Source organism: Hermetia illucens, chromosome 1 (assembly GCF_905115235.1).
Source record: "Hermetia illucens chromosome 1, iHerIll2.2.curated.20191125, whole genome shotgun sequence".
In the NCBI taxonomy this organism is placed as follows: domain Eukaryota; kingdom Metazoa; phylum Arthropoda; class Insecta; order Diptera; family Stratiomyidae; genus Hermetia; species Hermetia illucens.
Genome location: NC_051849.1, coordinates 179,695,365 through 179,718,230, shown reverse-complemented (window position 1 = coordinate 179,718,230; position 22,866 = coordinate 179,695,365). Strand labels below are relative to the sequence as shown.

Sequence of the window (22,866 nt, the reverse complement as noted above, 5' to 3'; positions counted from 1 at the left end):
GCACGCATGATAGGGCATCCCCTTGTCGTAGACCGTTGTTGATGTCGAATGGTCTTGAGAGTGTCCTGCTGCTTTTATCTGGCCTCGAACATTGGTCAGGGTCAGCCTAGTCAGTCTTATTAGTTTCGTCGCAGATGGTGCAACTGTTGTCCGCCACCACAGCCACTGCATTAATTGATTTTCGGAAATATGCCAGATTCTATACATTTTCTGAAATACAATTATTGCTTTCAAATGACATCATTTGAGGTAGCTAAAGCTATTTGAGATAGTTTTATCCTTACTTTCAAAATAAGTATAATATAAGCATCTGGCTGGTGCAAAATACGTTGGCAACTTTCTATTGAAATGGCCTTAAGTACGCCGGGGGCTCCGAATTGAAAAAAGCAGGAAGTTGATAGAGCAATGGCAGTGTTATAAATAGACAGGGGTCAGTAGTGAATCCGTAGTTGTTCCGTCAGCTACATATTTTTGAATATGTTATGCATGCTTCGCCTAAATAAGTAGTGTCATCCACGACCTGTTTGATCTTTGATCCTATTCCCAAGCCATGCACATTTAACAGAGCCAGGGAACCAATTTTAGTCTACGTTAGCTATTCCGGGAGTCGAATAAATTCGCCTTTACTCAAGTCGGTTAAAACCATCCGCAAGTTAATGCCAAAATTTTTAATTTTTTTGATTCACCTTGTTGAAAAGTGTTAGAGAGAGTTCTTAGCAGAAAGCTCTGAAGAAAGCTAACATAAAGTACATGGTCAAAAACCGTCAACCCTGGTGTATATGCATGTCTAACGTACTATGGATGTAGAAGTCTATATGAAATTTGGTTCAATTTTCAAAGTTTCCAAAAGCGTCGAAAATCACTTTAATTTCATACCTGCAATCCAATCTATCAGCCTGAATTCCTAATGCTAAAGATGTTCAAAAGACGGCTTTGCTGTAAACATGATGTTTTCTACTAATTTTTGCTAATTAAATCAGGTCGCCTATTAGCAGTAGAAATGGTATTACTCCAGGTATAATCTCAGCTAATTGCCATATTCTCTCCTTGTGCTTCTCGTCCTTACATGCAGAAGTAAAATTACTTAATTTGGTCGACATCAAATATATCACTTTTTGAAAATACCGAGAGTGCTATTATTCAAAATAGTTTGAAAGTGAAGGTTCCCTTGCTCAGTGGATTCTTGTTTATTTCACCACAATAGCTTTACTCCCAGGTAAGAGATTTTTCAGGTCTTATATGTAGGCATGTATATGCAGAAAGGAAGAAATCTCATAATAATTGAAAACTTATACAAATGTACAGCAGCTCAGATAATCTGTTGGGGCAAGAACCTAAGAATTATTCAGAGAATGCTTTGTCCACCTCGATCTGTGGGATTGTCCATTCCTACCGTCAAACTGGCCGAGATAGTGTTCTTTATCGAGCTTCTTATTCTTCTTGCACAGCTCTCAGTACGTTGTGGCTTTCTAGTTCCCTTAAACACAGATCATTGTCTTCTCAAGATGGGAATCTTGCTTGAGTTTGGGCTCTTGCTTTCATTACTGGTGTTACATTGTGTTAACGCAAAGACACCAGTTCCCATCTTCGTGGATATTCGATGCACACACGTTTTACTCGAAGTCGTTCGCGATTTTGAGCTGGCGCAATAATTATTGACATCTTAGGGCGACTGAAGTTAGAATTTGAGAATTGGGCTTTCCATGCTATTCGTCTTTTAACCAACATGGATGTTGAGAGGTTATTGCTAAAGACATGGTCAAAGCTATACAAAGCTCTTGAGCCATTACGTTAGCTATTGCGGGAACGTGAGCAGGGTCACTGGAACTTTGGTTCCTTACATATAATTTTATAATTCTCTGTACCTGCTCGGGACTGTCCCAAAAGCGATAACTTTAATGACAATGGAGATAAAACGTTCACGGCTAAACTGGGAAATTGAAAAGCCGAAAAAGTAAACAGCTCGAAAACGCACATGGTGGCAGAGTCTCTGCCTTACCTTCTATACCTTACCTTTCTGCTACCACATCCTTTATTCTCAGTTCTTCGGGTCTCAGTCACTTTGGAAAGATTTACGATTATTCACTGTTCAGGTCCTTCAACTCAGGTTGATCATTGGACCACGCCCAACCGTGTTCATGTTGATTACAAACGGTGCGTTTTACTAACGTAAAACTCTTAGAAATCGCTTACCCAGGCTCCGAATTTTGGATTATCAAAGAAAGTTAATATTGAAGGTCATCCAAAATCTTCGGCTGATGATAGTGAAAGCTAAAATAGGCGAAGATTCTAGTTCGATAGAAAGAGGTGGAATGGTCGCTAACGAACTGTGCTTGAGTACGATGGCTATATTATAAATATTTGATGCTCAATACACGGATATCTTCGACGAAATCATTACAGATGACGAAACTTGGTTCTACAAGTACAATCCGGAAACCAAAAAACCATACCATACAGTCCATCGTATGAAGCTCAGAAGGGGCCAATTGGCACGCTCAGGCAAAACAGCATAAGTGAGTTACAAAGTCATAATGTCAATTTATTTCACCAAGGACAAAATTGTCACTGTCATTCCTCTGGAAACCCATTAAACAGTAACAACGAAGTGGTTCTCAGAAACGTGCTTATAACAAGTTTTTAAAAGTTTGCTTACAAGCAAGGCAAGGCAAAACAGGCACCAACACACGCTGCTGAAAAATCCTATAATTTCGTTGTGCTCTCAGCCATCGAAGAAATTCAGCAGGAGGCATACTTCCCTGATTTAGGACCTTGCGATGTCCAAAAAAGGAGAGAAAGAGGGTTTAATTCTAATGAGGAAATCAAAAACCCAATTGTAGTCGAAACTCAGAAGCTTCAAAATGATTACAAGCAATGTTTTGAAAAGTTAATCTACAGACTCAAGAAATGCAAAAAACTTCCGATTGTTCATTTTTAAATCGGTCCGATGTCTGCGTGTCTGTCTGTCTGTCACACGCACTTTTCTCAGAAACTGTGGTATCGATTGACGCGAAAATTGGTGAAAAGATAGGAACTGTGGGCGCCCACACATGCTTTGAGTTACATCCTTCTATGTCGAGTTTAAGGGAAACTGGAACATCTGGAGCTCGATCAAACGCCGGTCAGAAAAAAGTCAGCCTATCCTTCTACGAATTGTACGTTGCCATAACTAAGGTCAAGTAATAATTTGAAGATTGCACCCTAGGACGCTTCATTCAACGTTCTATGCGTGTCATCGTGTCGTCAAAGATTAGCTCAGAAGCCCATACCAGCCCCCTCCCCCGAAATGACTATGTTAGCTGCTCGGCGTAATTACCTTGCGGCCGAATCCAGGAACTCCAATCTTCAGGTCCGTAAATTCAGATATTAAAGACCGGGGTTGCATTAGTTGCCCAAGATGAGCTATAGATCTGTTGTCGTGAATAAAAGCTTTTTTCAAGAATCTTCTCTTTACGTGAAAGATACCAAATACATCTCAACAAGTAGAAGTGCACATTTGAGAGATAGAATTTGAGTTTTCGCAAACCCTGAACCTAAAGTACTAAATTACTTTTCTTGTCATAAGCATTTCATTATGTAAATAAATTGTCAAAGTTGGAGGCAGTGGTCGTTGTTCCTTTCCTGTCCGTAGCTGTTAGAATAAGTTGTATCGTTCAAGCTCGAAACTATGGCTTTATTTTCAAATCTGAGGAGATATGATCGGATCGGTAGAAAATTCTTATCATTATCTATAAATAATAAAAGTTTGCAGAAGGGTCATTTTCCAACTTTAACTATAGCATTTTTCTAAAGATTTATAAATCCTCTTTTATTATCTCTAGCTTTATGCAGGAGGAGAATCCAAGAGACTTGACATACCCTATTATGTCCTAATTGCAAAAGAGGCGAATGCGTAAAGACCCAAATATACATACAAGTGGTTATTGTCAACAAACTATAGCAAATTGAACTTCTTCCGACATAAAAGCATCCTTGGCACAATGCCCGTATTCACGCTTTGAAGGTCTTTGTATCAGGCGTAATTGTGGTGCCAAAGTGTTTAATCCGGCACTATATTTTTTACGCCACTTCCAAGGCCAATGGAACTTCATTCACCTACTTGCAACCCATCATGAGCTACAGTAAACTTTATAATCGTAACCTATAATAGTCTTAGATCAAATATAATAATTTTAGCGGTTCACCCATTCATTCATTGAATTCATGTGAATGACCATCGATTTTTCCTCGCATTGACTAGAGGAGAAAAAACTTTTGGATGAAATTATTGTGCCCTAATTTTGCTATTGATTTTTTCTCTCATTACAATTTCGTGAATTCCCAACTACGTAAGATTGATCGAATTAATATGTAATCGACGGGAAGGTCAAGCAGCGGAAGAAATTAATTCTCGAGAATGTTTGCGGATAATGATGAAGGGTAGACCGGTGTCGTAATTCCATTATGACTAAATAATTGTCGATTATTGTGTTTAATTCGGCATATAAGCTGCCTATTGTATTCCTACCACAGGTGAGGAATAATTGTGATAAGTGCGCGGAAACTAACATAATTCACAATGGTAGTGACCTCAAAGATGATTTATTGTAGGGAACAGCCGGTCTTCTAGTCCTATATTTAACTAGCTCAGCTGTTTTAATGGTTTTTATTGTTCAGAAGTAATTAGTTGTCCATGTTGCTTCAATTGAGTGTTTGCTTCTACAGTACAATGGCTGACCAACATTGGCCACATGTTTGTATCTGCCATGTGGGGTTGAGTCAAGTTTGAATCATAAGGGTGATCCCCGCAAGATTTTCATCATACAACAATAATAGTTTTTTATATATCAGGCTATCACTCGTAAAACTTCGATCTTAAATTTAAAAATGTTTATTCAAAACTATTACTTGCTAGGGTCATTCTAAATTGGTATCTAGTAGTTGTTGTTTTGGGAAAGCCTGTCTAAGAAATTGACCCATACGATTTCCCTTCATTTCAGGGCTACCTAAAATAGGAATATCTAAGCAATCATGAATCCTAGCAATGTACATATATTGTATACACACAATATAATATACGAATAATATATACAGATTCATTCATACAATACATTTTTCATTGGCCCTCTTTTGTCGCCAACCTCCAGTTGAATAGACAAGAGAAAACTGAATTTTCTTGCAAGTCCGCATTGGGGGGCTCTAAAGATATTCCGTTCCTGCCGATCATCGGGCTACAGTTCTAGAGGCTCCACAAGGTTCTCTATGGGCAACCGTCTCCATTTTTCTTGTACATAAAAAAATAGTTTAACCATTCGCATATCTTAAAGTGTTAAGAAGACTGTGAATACAGGAGGAGCGAATCAAGTGTCTAGGGGGCACGGGATGTCATTGCGTATCTGTTGGGTAGGGACAAAGTCGCTACTTGGCATATATGGTTTGCTTTTTTGTATTACCCCATCCCGTGTGGCAAGTCATAAACGGCTGTGCAATGTCACATGCTCGAAGAAATGTGTTCGAAACCACGTAGGTGCATCACATACACGGCACTAATACCAGACCTAATACGCGAAATTTTGCTCGCACATTTACCGTAGACCGTCGAACGTGCGCCATGTCTTTCCCCCGCAATGATTTTCCCCCAGCACACAATTTCGAGCAATGCGAGTTGAATCTCCTGTATTTAGTTTTCTTGATTAGATCATTGCAAGTTGAATTTGGTCAACTATGAGTGCGAAGTTCCGATCAGTATATACTTGCATGCCGCTTTTTTAGCTGGTTACAGTTTGAGAATGTTGGAAGGTGGGGGGTGGAGGTCTTCGCACACCTGCCACTCGGTATAATTTTAACGAAAATTCACGCATCTACCCATATTTAAGGTCTGCATGGAATGCGCTTTAAATCCCCGATTATCCCCTCAGTAGAACCGCAAAAGGTACCTCTTAAAAAATTATTGCAGTGAAAGACTCCAGCATCACGCCGTCATCTTTTCTAAATTCTCGCAGCAAAGTATGGAAAGTTAATTATTTTTGAATTCGCATCTTTCTTCGCTGTGTGAAATGTTTAATTATTCTTTCAATTATAAGTTTTTCCTGAATTTTTCATAAAAGCTTCAGGTTTTGAACCAGTTTACATCCACCTTAGAGAAATTAATTCCAAAATAAGTCAGCAAACCGGAAGACAAACGATTCAGATATACCTATTTTTTAAATAGCTATTTACGCAAATAATTTGATCTGGAAAGCACTGTATTGATAATTGTCAACTTCATACCCTTCAAGCAAATATGAAGAAGTTCACCTAAAACAGCTACAAACAATTCGGGAAACCGGAAGCTGGACGCTTCAGGTATGAAAGGTTTTGTGTATTTCTTTTATAAAGACATTTGAGTGTGCATTTGTCCCATTAGTACGTAGCACGTAATATATGCATATACTATGTGAGAATATCCACATTCAGGTGATATTGCCATTCAAAGTCTTGAATTTGCAAAGAAGCGACAACTTTGACCTATTATAACTTTGTTAATAATAGTGCGATTTCCACCAAACTTGGTAGGATCATGCTCTATGTTATAGCCTACTGGTGGTGCTAGAATGAACTTAAGGGTTTTAAAAATTATAATAATATACTTTTTATATATTATTAACTTTATTTAAACAGATGTCGATATGGAGGGTATTTTTTTAGCCTAGGCACCATATAGTGGCAGCCTTTTAATTTTTTTCCCGATTTTTCGGTTGAGTAGTTTCTGAGAATGGGTCTGTTAAAAAAATGATCACTTTCGACCTCCTCTCTTCCCACCTTTCCAACAAATGTCAAAACTAACAGCGGCTTTGGAAAGTACACATGACTATATTTGATAAAAAAATGTACACCCTCCTTTTGCATGTATGGGGACCCCCTCTTAAATTCGACATAAAAGCGGTCACAGTTCCCACCTTTCCATCAAATTTGGTATGAATCGGTAGAACCGTCTCCGAGAAAAATGCGTGTGACACACGTGAGACAAACAGAAAACCGATTTTAATAAGTTATTTTTTTATACAAAACCTTAAGAAGGACTGCGGAGAAATAGATTCTTCATAAATGGGACTTCAATATTTAACTTAAATGTAAATTATTCTCTTTAATTTGGACGTAAGCATCTTATTGCATGACTTGTGCGAAAATGATAAGCTTGAGCTACTATAACTTTTATGCATTTTGATCCCTTACTCGCATATTTTGCTATTCACGTCAAAACTAAAATCTGCTTATGAAAGGACATCTCACATTTCATATCACACCACACGGATATATTAGGTGAAAAAAAATTTACATCTGCTCCTTTGCATTTATGGAGAAGACCCCCTGTAAACTCTACCTAAGTGTATGTCACTCTCGTATGCGTGGGTTTTCATATTTCCCATATGCCTGCCAAATTTCGTTTGAATCGGTGAAGCCGTTTTGGAGAAAGTGCGAGTGATAGACAGACAGGCAAGCATTGCATCGATTTTAATGCTTGGGACTTTGAATATCTCCTATGGAAATATCAAACTATGTAAAGGGGCTATTAGTTTAGAACTATCGGTTTCAGAAAAGGCTTTAACATTTAGGGGTTTATCCTTTAAGTATCATATGTTGCGGCAAAGCTAAACTTCAGGTTCCCCTATCACAAGGATTTGAAATGCAATCATCCCCATTGGAAACCCTCCAAAGCCAACCTAAGGGCCTCTGCAATTAAAAATTATATTCCAGTTCATATGCATCTTACGTAGAATTTGACCGACGAACATTTCAGACCCGAGCTATTTGACAATACCTGGCTTCTAAGGCCTTCTAGAAACGTTAGTTGTCTAATTTGAAACTTTTTTACCTTACATGAATAATTGCTAATCGTTACGAAGTTGCTACCATTCCGAAAAACACATGAAATATATCTATCTAATTGGCATTGGGATATGTCCTTTTCAAATGCATCCTTTCATTTGTGCCGCCCTAGAATCCGAATTGTGGCAAATGAGGAAGGAAACGGGAAACTAAAGGAAAAAAACAAAATATCTACAGAAAAATATCATTTCGGTTTGAAATTAAAATATAAAGTATGGAAGTTCTCTAAAAAATTGAACAATGAAAAGAATTTCGTGCTGATTGGGAGAAAACACTCAATATGAAATTTATACCATCTGCAGCAGATAACCAAATAATTGAGTAGTTGCGGTGTGGGACGATACCGATCACAACTATGCACTACAAAACATTAAGTTCAAAATGTCTTCACTTCTCCTGATTCTACTCCCACTGCTTCATTTTTACTGTGCGTTAGGTGCCCAGCCAAGTTTTGAAGATACTTCTCAAAGCTTGCACCTGAGATTTTCAGAATATTCACAATCTTTAATTTCAAAACAGCTATAATATGTAGGGCCGTTCAGAAATATTCCAGGCCCTCAATTATAGGGTTTAATAGTAATAATAATCATTGGCGCAACAATCCATTGATAGACCAGTAGCTCACTCCAAACTACAATTTTATTTTATGATGTATATATATATTTCGGAATCTGTGTTTAATAACCACGTCGCGTCTTTTCTCAAAATTTCTAGACTGTCCCAAGGGTCCAAGGTTGTCGTTCGATCGGCCCTTTTGATAGATTCGGGCAGCGGGTTGTTCCTCAATTCGAAGAAGTTTCCACTCTCCAATTTTCGAAAAAACTAAATATGACCAGGCTGTTTTACGAAAATTGGAGACTGGAAATCTGATTTACGATTTCGGTTGATTCGGTCCACTCACTTCCTCAATTTCTTCTCGGCCTATCGAATATCTTCAGCTTTGTAATTTATCTGATAATCAGTTCGTGGTCCGTTCTCTACTATCTTGTTCTATGATGTTATAGTCTGATGTCGGTCTTTGTTCGAAGTCTCGGCTTCCACTTTTTTCGGCCAATCGGCCGCTTTCGCCAATTTCGAAAACCAAGTAGCCAGTAGCTCATTTTTTTCTGAAGATTGGTGTCGCACTGGACCAATTGGGAAGGAACTTTCTTACACGCGAACTCCTCTCTTTTGAGTGAAATACTCAAAAATTCAAAAAAGGGACTGATGGTTCCGTCTAGGGCAGAGGTAGCATGACCGAACGTCTCTACAGGTGGTAATCGCTGCAAACACGACATGAGTACGAATTATATCCAAGTGAAATTTGCCTTATATACTCAGACCCAAACTAGGCCGAAACGAAATTATTTTTGTTTAAGACTTGAGGGAGTCCTAAGTCTCTAACTAGTCTAGCTCATGTTGCCGATAGGATCCTCCCATCTGGTACTAGATTTTACAAGCGATCATCTGCGTTCCAATTTGCCCTTAAGCAAGTATCTTGAAATTATGCTGTCATTCATCAGTTCTACATGGCTTGGCCACTGGAGCTTATTAATCTTAATGTGGCTTCTGGCCCATCATATAAAGCCATTTGAACACAATTCTTACAATTTTCTACTCTACTATTCACTGCCATGGAGACCCAATCACCGGGTAATAGGTTACATTTTATGGCATAACCCACAACGCAATTTTGCCTCTATCTCAACATATGACCTATCTAATGCCACTTCCGCCTCCCTCATATACTAACACAGAAAAAATATTTGAATAGTTCAGTTTGATGTTGGTGTTCAAATAGTTGCATTTCCATATTTGCGATGACCGGCAAAGAATCTTTTTTTTGCTGATGTTTGATTTCAGTCCAGCTGTGCTTGCCACTTTCCCCAAATCTAGAACCAGGTTCGATTTGTAAATTATTCTAATTTTTTTCTTATGTAAAATAATTTGAACAGTATTAGGTAAATGGTTACAATCGTTCGAAAACTATTATGTCCCATTAATTATAAAAGATGGATTTAGTATCAGAAACAAGCTTCTCAATTCATGTTCCGAATATGACTCTTGCCCCCTCGTTCTGTATACTGGATTTTCGATGATATTCTGTTAGTACTTCTTATTAAATCAAGCAAAAATATTTTGACATTATCCTTAATCTCCTTTATTTGTTAAATAAACTACTTATTTTCCCCTTAAAGTCAGAGGAATGCATGTAGTCTTCCCCATTCTTTACCTTACATTGACCCTGAAATATTCAGTTTTTTTTCGCCTTGGATACATTACTTCCTTGGTTGTACTTAGCACAATGCTTAGCAGCTGCTGCAGATATCATGTCCTGTCTGGCTTAATCCCTGTTGTTTATGATGAAGCCATTTATGTGTTTATAGAAGCTAATTTGCTGTAACTATGCTTCTTATTCTCCTTTTAGTGAGAAATATGCAACTTACCGGTCGTTAATGTTTCATTTCGGACCATTTTTGAAATATCGTCGTTTTTCTGTGTTTTTCTTTGCGCAATTTTGAGCTTATGGAGGCTGTGATAATGTTCCGAGGCTCATAAAAGTGTGGTGTCTTCCACTGAAACCATCTAATAAAAATATCTTCACTGACATAACCGTAACAAAGTTGGAAAATTTACTATGCATGAAACTTTTGTACACTGGAAAGGATATGGCAGCAACTAAGAATACCGAAAACTTCTACGTTCAAATTTCAGTTATGTTCCGTGTCAGAGATTGAAGAGGAAATTTCAATCTTGTAATACAAAAATAATGAGGATATAAAACGCAGCTTAAATATTTATGGGATCCTTTCTTTGGTGAATAGATTTAATGAATAAAGTTGAAATACTACCAGGTATAGTTTTATTAAAGTCAACAAATAAACTCAGTAGCAACTACTAAAAATCAGAATTTCCACTATTTCATGGCATAGATTATGTTCGTAATGAGAAACCGTTCCATCTCAAAGAGTCACTTTTCTTCCTTTTTCACCTACAAAGTAGTTATGCACTTGTACACGATTGCGATAATTACGGTCATAATTTATCGAACAACAAAAGCGGCAAGCAATGTACCTAGACGCTGAATGAATAATTGCATCTTTCGTTTCGTACCTACTTCGTGAACAAGAGTACAACAACATTCTATCGATTTTCCTATCAAGATACAAATCTTACCTACTTTAAGTTCATTAGCTTAACCGCTCACCTGACAAGGGGTGTTATGTTTCTGATTGACCTTTGGAAGTACAAAACTGATTGCTGGTGCTTATGAGGTTGTTATGAATGACGTTTGGAGTTAGACCCTGCTCCACGCTACATGATTTTTAAGTGTACTCGTAGATGACACGCTTGACATGGGAAAGAAATTATTAAATGACCAAACATTTATTGGGTAGAAATTATTATTTTCCGGTGTTAATTACCTTGAAATTCCTTTGAGGTCTTTAAGGGCTGGAATGTTCAAAATGCCTTAATTGAAAGCGGCGTTATTAAAGTGGTGCTCATTTCTCGGTACAATGATTTTTGAGTAATGTCGACTTCCCAAATTTAAAATCCAATTATTCTCGAGCTTAAAATGCTCGTAGGTTTTAATTGGACATACGGAGTAAGACCTACATTTGCATCTACATTTCATTGGCAAGTTCATCAGTTTACCTATATTAATATATATGTATATATGTATATTATGCATGTTTATATCAATACTATATTGCGTCCTCGGTTTAACGTTCTGCGGGTGTATGTAATACTTGAAGTAAAATCACATGTGTATTCCTCCCAGGCACATCTGAATTTAATTCAAGGACACTGTGCTTGTGGTTTTTGAAATACAGAACCTGCCCATTGACTATGCTGAAATGAGTACAAGTTTTCAACGCACAAAAATATAGCAAGGATGTGAAATTAGTGGAAGCAGGCTTTTGTTTCTCTATGAAAGCTACTATCCTTGAAAAAAAACGTTTTGACTATCTATTTCTGTAAGCTTGGAAATTCTCCTCCTCCATTGGATAATGATACTTTGGAATTGTAAGAATTCCTAATTTTTATATTCTGAATTAGATTCTTCAAATGCATGGCTAGAAATCACAGAGTAATATGAGTATATCAAACCTAGAATGGTTCAAACTTAAATTTTTAATGAACTGATGTAACTCTCAGAATACGTAATTATCCTGTATGATGGCAAAAGGATCCTTATGTACTATGTGTGTATAGTACTTTTCAATAATTGACATTCATTGAGCAAGCAGTGGGGTGTGGGGTATTTTAGCTTTGAAGTTCCCACATATAAACCAATAAGGATAATCAACAAAGTGTAAATAAATAGTAACTTCAATGCAAAATTAGTGTAGTGCTATAAGGAAAGTTAAGTCCTTGGAGTTTTAACTTAGGTACCGGTCGTGGAGACTTAATCCTATGGTCTTCTTAAGACACGGATTGATTTTGGGACCACAATCAAAGCCCCGCTGTGACAAGCAACAACAGTACCAGTCTATGCAAGTACATGGCTTAACATTCATACTGGTTGATGCAAGACCTACCTAAATCTCTACCGAACTAAGGAGTACGGCACCCGTATTGAAACGCAACACCACGCCGAGGCCCGAAAGTCTCTTCTCGCTTGAACATCACCAACAGCCCGCATGAAGCTCCCACTAGGGGGTCAACCGCAAACAACCGAGCTGTACTCATATACGACAGGAATTGTCCCGAAGTGTAAGAGTCCAAGGGCTACCCCGGTTCCCGTGGTACCAGTATACCCCTGTTAAGGTTTCGTGACCGAAGCCACTTCAGATGAGTCCTCGTGCAGGCTCGGGTCTGATCACCCTAATTAGGCCTTGGAGCATTCGCCTACTGCATCACGGCCGGCAAGCCAATGCGATACAGCGGTTCCCGGTGCCACCACGTGGAGGTTCTCCTCGGCCACTTGGTTTTGGTTCAGTCGACAGGGTTGCCGCCCCGTCTTCCTCCCCGCCACCTCAGAGCACCTGCTATTAGGAAAGGGAGAAAACTCGAGATATTTAAATTGCTCAGCGCTGTCAGCTGCAGTAACCTGAGCGAATTAAATATCTGGGGCCATTGGTATCAGCCAATGGAGAATTGCGTAATGAAATGGTTTCACGCATTAATGCGACCTGGTGAAGTGACATTCCATAACTGATGTTCTTTGTGTTCGACATATCAGTGAAAGTCTCAAATCCAAAATTTACCGCAATGTCGTCTCTATAGTTGTGAGTGTTGGCCGACTATAAAAGAGAATATCCGCGATCGATATGGGTTTGCACCAATCATGGAGAAACTCCGAGGAAGGTGTCTTCGATGGTATGGTCGCGTAATTCACGTTAACGAGAATTACTCTGAACATCGAAGTCAATGGTAAACGACCATCCAGATCAGGCGTTTGATAAAATAAAATGGCGAAACCAATCGCGATGAGCCGACCCCGCTTGTGAACGGTACAAAGGCTGAAGAAAAACAAGAAGATGTGAAGAGCGACGCGCATGACAACTCCGTGTCATATAGTTAAAAATTACATTGCCCTCTAGTTTTTAGAAAGCGATTTAAATAAACCATTTGATTGAGAGCTCTGTATTGATAATAGTCAACCTCATACGCTTCAGGCTCTGAGTTTATTATTATTAGCAAATTCGAAAAATATAACCTACAACAGATACAAACAAGTCGGGAAACCGGAAGCTGGACGCTTCAAGTACGAAAGGTTTTGTGTATTTCTTAGTACGTAGCACGTAATATATGCGTATATTATGTGAGAATATCCACTTTCCACTTTGACGTAGGAATGGAATGGTGGAATGGAATGGTGGGATTTCCACCAAACTTGGTGAAATCATGCTCTATATTATACCCTATATTGTCGCGAAATTTCGTAGTATGAATTTAAGGGGGGTTTTGCAGCCAAATACTAAAAATTATAGTAATATGCTATTATTAATTTTATTTGTACAGATGTATGGAAGGTATTTCGGAGCCCAGGCACCATATAGTGGCAGCCTCCTGATTTTTTTCGGATTTTTCGGTTTGGTAATTTCTAAGAATGGCCCCTTTAAAGAAATGATCACTTTCAACCCCCCGCACTCCCCACCTTTCCAACAAATGTCAAAACTAAGACCAGTTTCGGAAAGTACTAACCGAGACCTTTAATTTGATATCCCACATGACTATATTTGATGAAAAACAATTTTACACCCCCCCCCCTTTTTGCATGTATGGGGACCCCGTTAAATTCGTCGTAACATGATGTAATTCATTGTATGCGTGAGCGTTCACAGTTCCCACCTTTCTACCAAATTTGGTCTCAATCGCTGCAATCGTTTCCGAGAAAAATGCGTGTGACGGACGGACAGACAGGCAGACAGTAAACCGATTTTAATAAGGTTTTGTGTTTACACAAAACCCTTAAAAAGGAAACCAAGCCTGTTATTTTTTTAGAATTGGAGGGGTCCTGGATCCGCCATCCACTTGATGGTGGACCGGACCAATTTGAGAAAAAACAACAGACAACTGCGGTTTCGTTCAATTCATCAGAAGGTACCTGACTTCGTTCCTTGGGGGCAGCGGGATCGAAATGGTTCGAAGGTATTTTTTGTTCACTTTGGCAAAAATATGTGTAATGTCAATTTATATAATGACAATTGACTAGGTTAAGGTGATAGTTGACAGATGACTCTAATGTCAATAAGAAGATCTTGTAAAAAAGGCAAAGTAATTTTCTAACAATATGCTCAGCATGCCTTTCTAGAATATTCAGCGCGGTATAAGAGGGCTGAAGGTCCGCTCACAGGGTCAGTCAAGTACTTGAGTTCGAATAGAATACGTCGGTTATAAATACGCCACGAATTGTACCAATTTTTCTTTAATTGTGCATAATGTTGTATAATTAAGTGTGACATGACAGCACATGTTTTTGTCGAGCGCTGCGCAATCCAGTGATACGGATCCACGGGATTAGTATATGTAATTGGAAGGAGTGTTGTAAATTACGTGTGCGGATTCCGAATACGGAAGTCTCGGGGTTTCAAATAAAAAGGGTCTAGTAAGTTCCAGGTTTTCACGTAAACTAGTCCGAGTATAGAAATCTCGTGATTCAAGTAGACATATACATGAAGTAACAATATTTTTGTAAAAAAAACTCATTTTTCGTTTCAAGGGATCAAACTGGAAAGAACACGGATTTTTTGGCTATTCAGGTATAAAACGGAATTGTTCTGGCGATCTTCCTTAATATTGAAGAATAACTCGTGGGACCCAGAACATAGCCCTATGATCCAGTTTTAATTTTTATGGTATGACGTGTGTTGTACCTCTCTGATAGTTCAGTAACACTTAACTTATTGTCCTGCTCTAATGCCAGTAACAATTCATCATTAAAGAGGTGAACGTGACAGCTCGGGGAAACTGAAAAAAGTAATTGACCCCACTAACATATGAATAATCAAGCAGAGAATATTGCAAATAAGTAGTATTGAACCTCAAAGAACCTTTTCAAAGAAGAATTCATCAATATTCCATTCCTATACAGATTGGCTTCATTGTTAAAAATTGCCACTCTTGTAATATTTTTGTTGGCTATTCATGGTATATTGATAACAAAAATTATCAGCTTCATTCTTACTACGCGCAAAATTCAAAACCTTTTTTTAACAAATGCAAATAACACACGAATACGGAACCATGAATGGCTCATTACTTACTCGTATAATGTATTCTGTGAAAATATGAATTTCATCAAGAGCAAAAGGATGTCATTCTTTATTAGTGCAAATGGGATTCAACACATAAACGTTATTCATTTAGATTCGCTTGCAAGGGAACGTGTTTTGTGAGATGTTTTCTAGAATAAGCTCAGGTCATATTTTGATCTGGTTGAACTTTATTTTAACATGAAATTTTCAAGTGAATTCCATATGGAGCAATTAAGATGATGAATGTGCAGAGCCAGGCAGAAACATTAAAACGTGTTTTTGCTGCTTCGCGTTATTATATTATATTAATCCGGAGCAACAATTTAAAAATGTACATTAATGGTTACCTGTGGATGGTTGTTTTGGCGATGTTTACAAAAGCCTTGAATTTGGTAGATATACGCCTCTTTTAATAGAAATATCATCATTTGCGAATTATGCAATATTAATTTTTAATTTACTTTATATGAATCTTTTCCCTTACAGGATGACGAGCTGTGGAATCTACCCCCGTCAGGTTCGACATCACAACTGCCCCACCAAAGTAATTTGAATTCATCGCTCATCTATAATAATGAGAACAATCCAAATAATATTAATACAGTGCTTCGACGAACAAGTAAGTAGTAGTCATTTGACTTGAAAAGAACTCCACAAACAAATTCGAAATTATGAACAAATTCAACAAATTTTACGAAAACACAATTATCGTACTTGGAAAAAAATTGTAAACAATCGAAATAAAATCTCAAAAAATCAACTTCTACACATTCATAAGGCAAAAAAAACACTCCCACACTCAATTTATCTGTAACTATTAATTTGAAATCTCAACTCTTAACAAATCGCTCACACAAATAAAACCCAACCTCACAATCCTGCAAGTGTAACTTCTATACTAATTTTTTTGTTACATGGTATGTAGATATTTTTTGTATATGTATCCGTATACAATTGCTAACCCCCCTCAAGTTATTTACTAACTATATTTATTGTAATATTTGACCGAAAAAAAAATAAAAACAATATGAATAATGTCGAAGTCTTTGAAAGCAAAAAAAAACCATCCCTTGTGTTAGGTCCTCCACAGTGAAATGTCAATTAATCTATATATGGAATATGTAGAGTATGAGTAGTAATTGTCACGGTTTGATAACTTGTCCGTCAACCAATACTATTTCTTTGTGTGTATTTTCTTTTAATTGCAGAGAATCCTGAAAATACAATTACCCATGATGAGTATCATAGATTTTGTGACAACGCTCTTGAATGTAACTATTCCCCAACAAAATCTTATTTGTTTAATGTTTGGCGTTTTTTGTAAACATTCTTGTTTCATTTTGGAAAGTTTCTTTCGAAAGTTTTTTCTGCACTTGTGTTTTAACATTTTGGGACATTTTTCTTTGAAACCTTTTTTCAATAAATTGGAAATTCAAAAAAAAAATTCTAATGCTTTAAAATCAATTAAATCATCACAACTTAATTAATTAAATCAGGAAAAAATTGAACTGAATTGAGGAATTGAAGAATTTGAGTAGTTTATAATTTAATTTAAAAAATTTAACGAGTTGGTGTTTAAAAAATTCTCATTTGCCTCTAAAAGTAATCCTAGCCCCCTCCACCTGTCTTATTTATTGTCACAAGCCTCATTCCTGCACACTTAGATACACACATTCCCGTTTGAACTTGTATAGTTTCACTCTTGAATTGTTTCTAATTTGGTTCACGATTTTATTTAATGTTGTTTGTTTTTCTTTTGTTTTATGGTAGATGCTTTAACGTTGGTGTTCTCGTCGTCACGACGCCATAGCTTCTAACTACTAACATACAAATCAGGATCCTTCTGCAACGTCTCTATCGTACATTATAGTAATTACTAACAACCTAATTTATTCTATTTATTTAAGTCGGTGGTGAAAGTGAATTGAATAAATAAAGAAAAAGTGGTGAAAGTTTTTCTTACTAAAAGATCAAAAAATTCAGTGTGATATTAAATAATAAGATGGAAAAACACTAACGTAAAAGTTCAGTTTTTTTATATATTGGTTTGGTTTAGTTTTGTGCTTAATTTTTGGTTAATGGGTTTGTATTTTTTTATATATTTTTAGACTTAGATTTTATAGTTTATATTGCAAATTACCAGTAAATAGAAAATTATATAAATGTTAAACCCTTAGCATCCAAATTGATAATATTTCCTTAGCAATAATATTATAAATGTATGTTGCATTGGCAGTTGTCAATTTAAAATCTTGTAAGTAATCCAATGAAATTTCCATTATTCTTGCCAGTTTTCGTGTATCTCAAAATTGTGACGTCTACCATATTTCATTACAAATTTGTATAATATTGTTTACAAATCGCTGATCGTTCGTTGCTCATTGGAATACCCTGGGTAGCGAACATGCTCGTAACTGTATAGATCTTTGGATTGTCTCCATTTTCACTGTCAAATGATGTTACCTCCTTTCGAAATAGAGCGATTTAAAAGCTCTTCGCTAAATATTTGCAGTGTCCCCCTTATATACTACCTTACTTCACTCCCATATGATGTGTCTTGATTTTGATATTTAATCAAAAACCACATAAAACAGTGCATTTTCTGAATGCGATGAATCTACTGAAACTGCTTTTGATTGGCTTCGCTCCAGTTTTAATAATATTGTTTGTATTCTAGGATTCAACGCAATTCTTTCATCCTGTTTTCGTCAGTTCTAACCATCCCCATCGCACTTAACTTGCCTGAAATATCTCAACACTACAAACATCATCATTTCATCGTCGTAAAATTCTATCAAATGATCGAAAAGTATACAGACCTGTAAAATCCTTAGAAATTCCTAATAACAATGTAATTATAATTAATAATTATCAACTGTTAGACGATTTATACTTACAGAAACACTGCCCCCTCACCTTCCGATGATTGGCGTCAACTGTTTTAAGTGTCCTTTATTGCAACGGAATTTAATGTCCCTAACATGGACCTCGACGCAAAATCGGGATGTCTGGAGTTCCTTATTAAGGCAGGCCTAGACCGGATACCGGTTGTTGCACCGTTGATGATGATGATGAACATGGAAATGAGACTACCCGTATAGTTTGCGAAGGATATCATATCATCGTCATATTGTTGGCAGCCCATTAACAATAATTCCAAGAGATTGCAATTTTGTCTGCTACTTTTAATCTAGTCTAAAATTGATAGACAAAGGGTAGCTTCCTACAAACTACAATTTTTAGTTTTAAATGTAAATATATATTTCGGGAGTGACTTACTATAATTATCTCCAGCTAAGTCCCTTCCACAAACTATTAGGATTCCACTGTTTTCCAAGTCACTTCGCAATTAAATAAATTGCTGGTAATCCAGCAGAATAATAATAAGCAGTCAGTCAGTCACTGTTTCCACCCCCTTTGACTTGCTTGTAGAGATACTTACTGCCCTCACTTGTGGTCATAAGTTGTTAAAACAAACTTCATTCCATTCCATTCATATCATATCATATCCCCCCGCGACCCACTTTGTTTGTAACCAATTTTGTATAAGTTTATGAATCCATGTACATATACCGGCACTACTTAGAACAGGCTTGAACTCGTGACCCCTTGTTCAACTCTAGTTGAAGCTACTAATAATAGGTATTATTCTCATAGGCATTATGTTGGTATTCCAAACCTTTTCACACATATGTCTAACATCAGCGATAACCAGATAGATTTGTTTTGTCACGTACTGCGTTTTAACACTGGTTTGGTTTTCCGCTCTGCCCATTTAAGTGGGTGCCCTCCAGTTAGTGTTTTACCCAAGAAGACTGTATACAGGTGGAGCAAATCAAGCGACAAAGGGCAAGGAATGTCATTGTGTATCTATGGGGTAGGGACGAGGTAACTAACTGGCCCGTGACCCATATGGTTAATGTATTGGCGTGTCGATATGTCGCTGACGCCTACATGGTTTTCTTAAGTATTTTCTCATCTGATGTGACATGCCATAAATAGCTGTGCAATGCTACATACTCCGAAACACGAGGGCGCGTACCAATGCACTGCATCACATACACGTCACTCACACCAGATCTTATTTGCGGAATTTTTCTCGCGCATTAACCGTCCACTGTCGGAGATGCGCAATGATTTTTCTCCATAATAAAATTTCAAACAATGTGCTGAGAATTGAATCTCATGTATGTTTCCTGTGCAGGTACGTCGCTCCACTGCTCTTAGATTGTTTGTTGATGGTATTCACTCCAATATCAAATCCATGATCCAATGATCCTCCGGGAGTGGCGGGTTTAGTATGACGTCATACATAAGCTCCAGGTCGAATCATTGTGAATCACCATTTGTCAACGTTTCAACGTCCTTCAACGTTTTGGATAGAAATCAGAATCGCACGACAGTAAAAATGTCACAACAGCGTCTGCCTTTTTAGAATTCGTCATGATTGTTTTCATATTCACCAGCGAAGGGTCCCCACTCCAAGCACCTTAGACATATTTCCAGTCGATGCAGAATTTTGTCTCTACCAGCACGACTGGTGCTTGTGACTTTTTTGATGAAAGCACAGCATTTACTTTCAACCACCAGCAAATGTTCGCATTTCATGAAGCCTTCTGATATCAATTTTGAACATATAAAGCTCCTCCGATGTGGTTAGGTTGTCGTAGCGAAGGTCTGAGTTCAGATCTCACTAGTGGCAGAAGGATTTCTATCATGTCGGTATATCGGATACCAGTCGATTCAGTTGTGAATGAGTACCTGCGTCACATCTGGGTAATAAAAACGTGCTAGCGTAATGCTAACCATATTGCGTCCTACAGTGTACAGTGATCCACTTCTGCTTCCTACTCATATCCTTGCTTATCGCATCATGCCTGTAAAAAGTCATGACTCATTAATTTTCTTGAGCGTTTTTGCCAATTTTAAGCAATGCCAATGGCATTTCCTTCCAATGAAAAGTAAGATTTACTAGCAGGCTTGTGATCTGAGAAAGTCCAGGAAAGTCCTCCCGCTAGAGTTAGGCAATTGCATATAAAAAAGGCTGCGACGTATTGTAAGGTAAAGTCGTTTTTCCGCCACGATCCACAATTGGCCAATTTTTCGTATATATAACTGTGATTCACCACAAATTGTAGTACAGCGAGTTCTTCATCTTTTATGAGCTATGATAGTCAGATCTTCTTTGCCAGAAATGGCCAATCCTGGTCACTTAGTGCTTACTACAGGAAGAAGGTCATGTTTGCCCTACACAAATGTAGTGGTCTTCTTATGCAAAAAGAACTTAATGAGCAGGCTCATAAAAGTTTGACTCTGTTGACCTTAACGGGCCAGGTATTGAGAGTAGCAAAATTGGTAATTCGTTCAAATATGCGGAACTACACAGTCATAAATGTTGTCAATAACGTTGCCTAACGAAAAATTGGAATGGAATGACTATCACGATCGCGCAACTGTTGTTGGTTTGCTGAGTGATTTTTCGTTTTAAGCAACGCTAAGCCCGCCATCCACGTTCAGTTCGGCCTGTCAGTTACGCCGTAAGAGCCCCCAATGCATCCGCCAATTGAACTGAAAGCACCACCGACGTACCGGCAAACCACAACTTCGTTCAACTCTGGACGTGGAAAGAAGAATTTGATATATTTTTGTGTGTGAGCATTTATCAAAATATTCACCACCGATAAAAAGCCCATAAAATTCTCGCTCGCAGCCTAAGCAAACACGAAATCCTCTTTCACAGACTAAACAAACATATCTGGCCGGTTGGTTGTGTGAATCAATTTTCAATCGCTCACCAGCTACTTGAATAGTGCAAACTGACAAGCCAGAGCCTCCCTTCTACACTCCGGCCGCCGGTCAAATGCAGACTGGTTAGACGTAAGTGACAGGCCGAACTGAACGTGGATTGCGGGTTTTATATAATACTGCCGGTCCAAGGCGCTTTACTCATACAGAACAGGTAGTTGAAGCGGTGCAGTCGAGAATTAATCGGAACCCTTGTCTTACGAGAAAATCGTAATGGCTGATATGAAATTAGCCCCAAAAGCGAATAAGTCCGCCCAGAGCTTCTCAATCTAACGAAATCCTTGTTGCGAAAAGTCGTTCTCCACTTCGTTGATTTACTTCGCAAAATTGCTTAGAAAAAAAAAATTAAAAACATACTGGACCTTTGTATAGTATTTTTTCGGTCCTGTCTTAAGCAGGCCGCGCTTATTCTTGATAGATTTTAATCTTTAATTTCATCAATCGGATGTGGTAAGTTTGTGGCCAAAATCTACTTTTACAAACTCAACTTTTTACTTTCGTAAAAACGAACAACATTTCTTTTCTTCAGAAGATCCTATTTTCAAAGATACTAAATATTTCCTTAAAAGTTCCTTTGAAGATTGGAGATATTTTTTTCTCATTGCCATAATTCTCATTTTATTATCCTTTGTTTTAATCAATTTTACCTGGAATTACGTCTATGTTCCTCAAGAATTCGTTTAAGGATGATCCCTTTGTAGCATCCCCATGATGATAAAGCAGATAGTCTTTTGCCTTCATTGAATGGTTTTAGTAGAAAATGCATATCGCGCTCTATGGTTCTGAGTGTTGGCCAACTATAAAAGACAATGAACGGCGTCTTGCGGTAATGAAGACGAAGATGCTACGTTGGACTTGTGGCGTCACACGTTTAGATCACATCCGAAATGAGGATATCCGCGATCGTTATGGGGTTGCACGGATCGTGGAAAAGTTGCGAGAGAGGCGTCTTCGATGGTATGGTCACGCAATTCGTGCAAACGAGAATTCACTTGCCAAGATTGGTCTGAACATCGAATTCGATGGTAAACGACCAAAAAGCAGACCTAAACAACTGTGGCTTGATACGCTAGATGGGGATTTGAAAACCTCGAGATTGCACCCAGATCAGGCATTCGATAGAGTCAAATGGCGAAGCCAATCACGACGAGCCGACCCCGCTTGTGAACGGAACAAAGGCTGAAGAAAAAGAAGAAATGAAGAAGAAGAATGGTTTTAGTAGGGCATGACTTCTTCTTTCTTCTTTTTCTTCAGCCTCTGTACCGTTCACAAGCGGGACATGACCTAATGTTAAATTTATCCACTTCGTTAGATTCGATCCAGTCTAACACTGCCCAAAATTTCAAAGATATTTTGGTATTATTTGGTACAATACATGACGATTTCCTGTTCACTACTTTGTGGAGTTTACAGTATCCACAAAAAGTCTTCTTTCACCATATTGATATTTCTTGTGTTATTGTTAACGCAACTGTGCTTCAACAGCAAACGATAACACTTCGGCACCAGGAGAAGCAGAAATTGATTA

At 37.8% G+C, this 22,866-nt stretch overlaps 1 protein-coding gene across 3 annotated transcripts in view; it reads left to right on the top strand.

Moving 5' to 3' along the window:
* Positions 1–22,866, top strand: part of LOC119647256 (protein spire) — a 362,124-nt gene that overhangs the window by 329,505 nt on the left and 9,753 nt on the right. For 2 of the 3 annotated variants that reach the window (XM_038048136.1, XM_038048135.1), the window contains 2 exons: positions 16,020–16,152; positions 16,742–16,804. In XM_038048136.1, coding sequence (XP_037904064.1) covers positions 16,020–16,152; positions 16,742–16,804 — 196 coding nt within the window. The remainder of the gene's footprint in view (positions 1–16,019; positions 16,153–16,741; positions 16,805–22,866) is intronic. The other variant, XM_038048137.1, reaches the window with a different exon arrangement.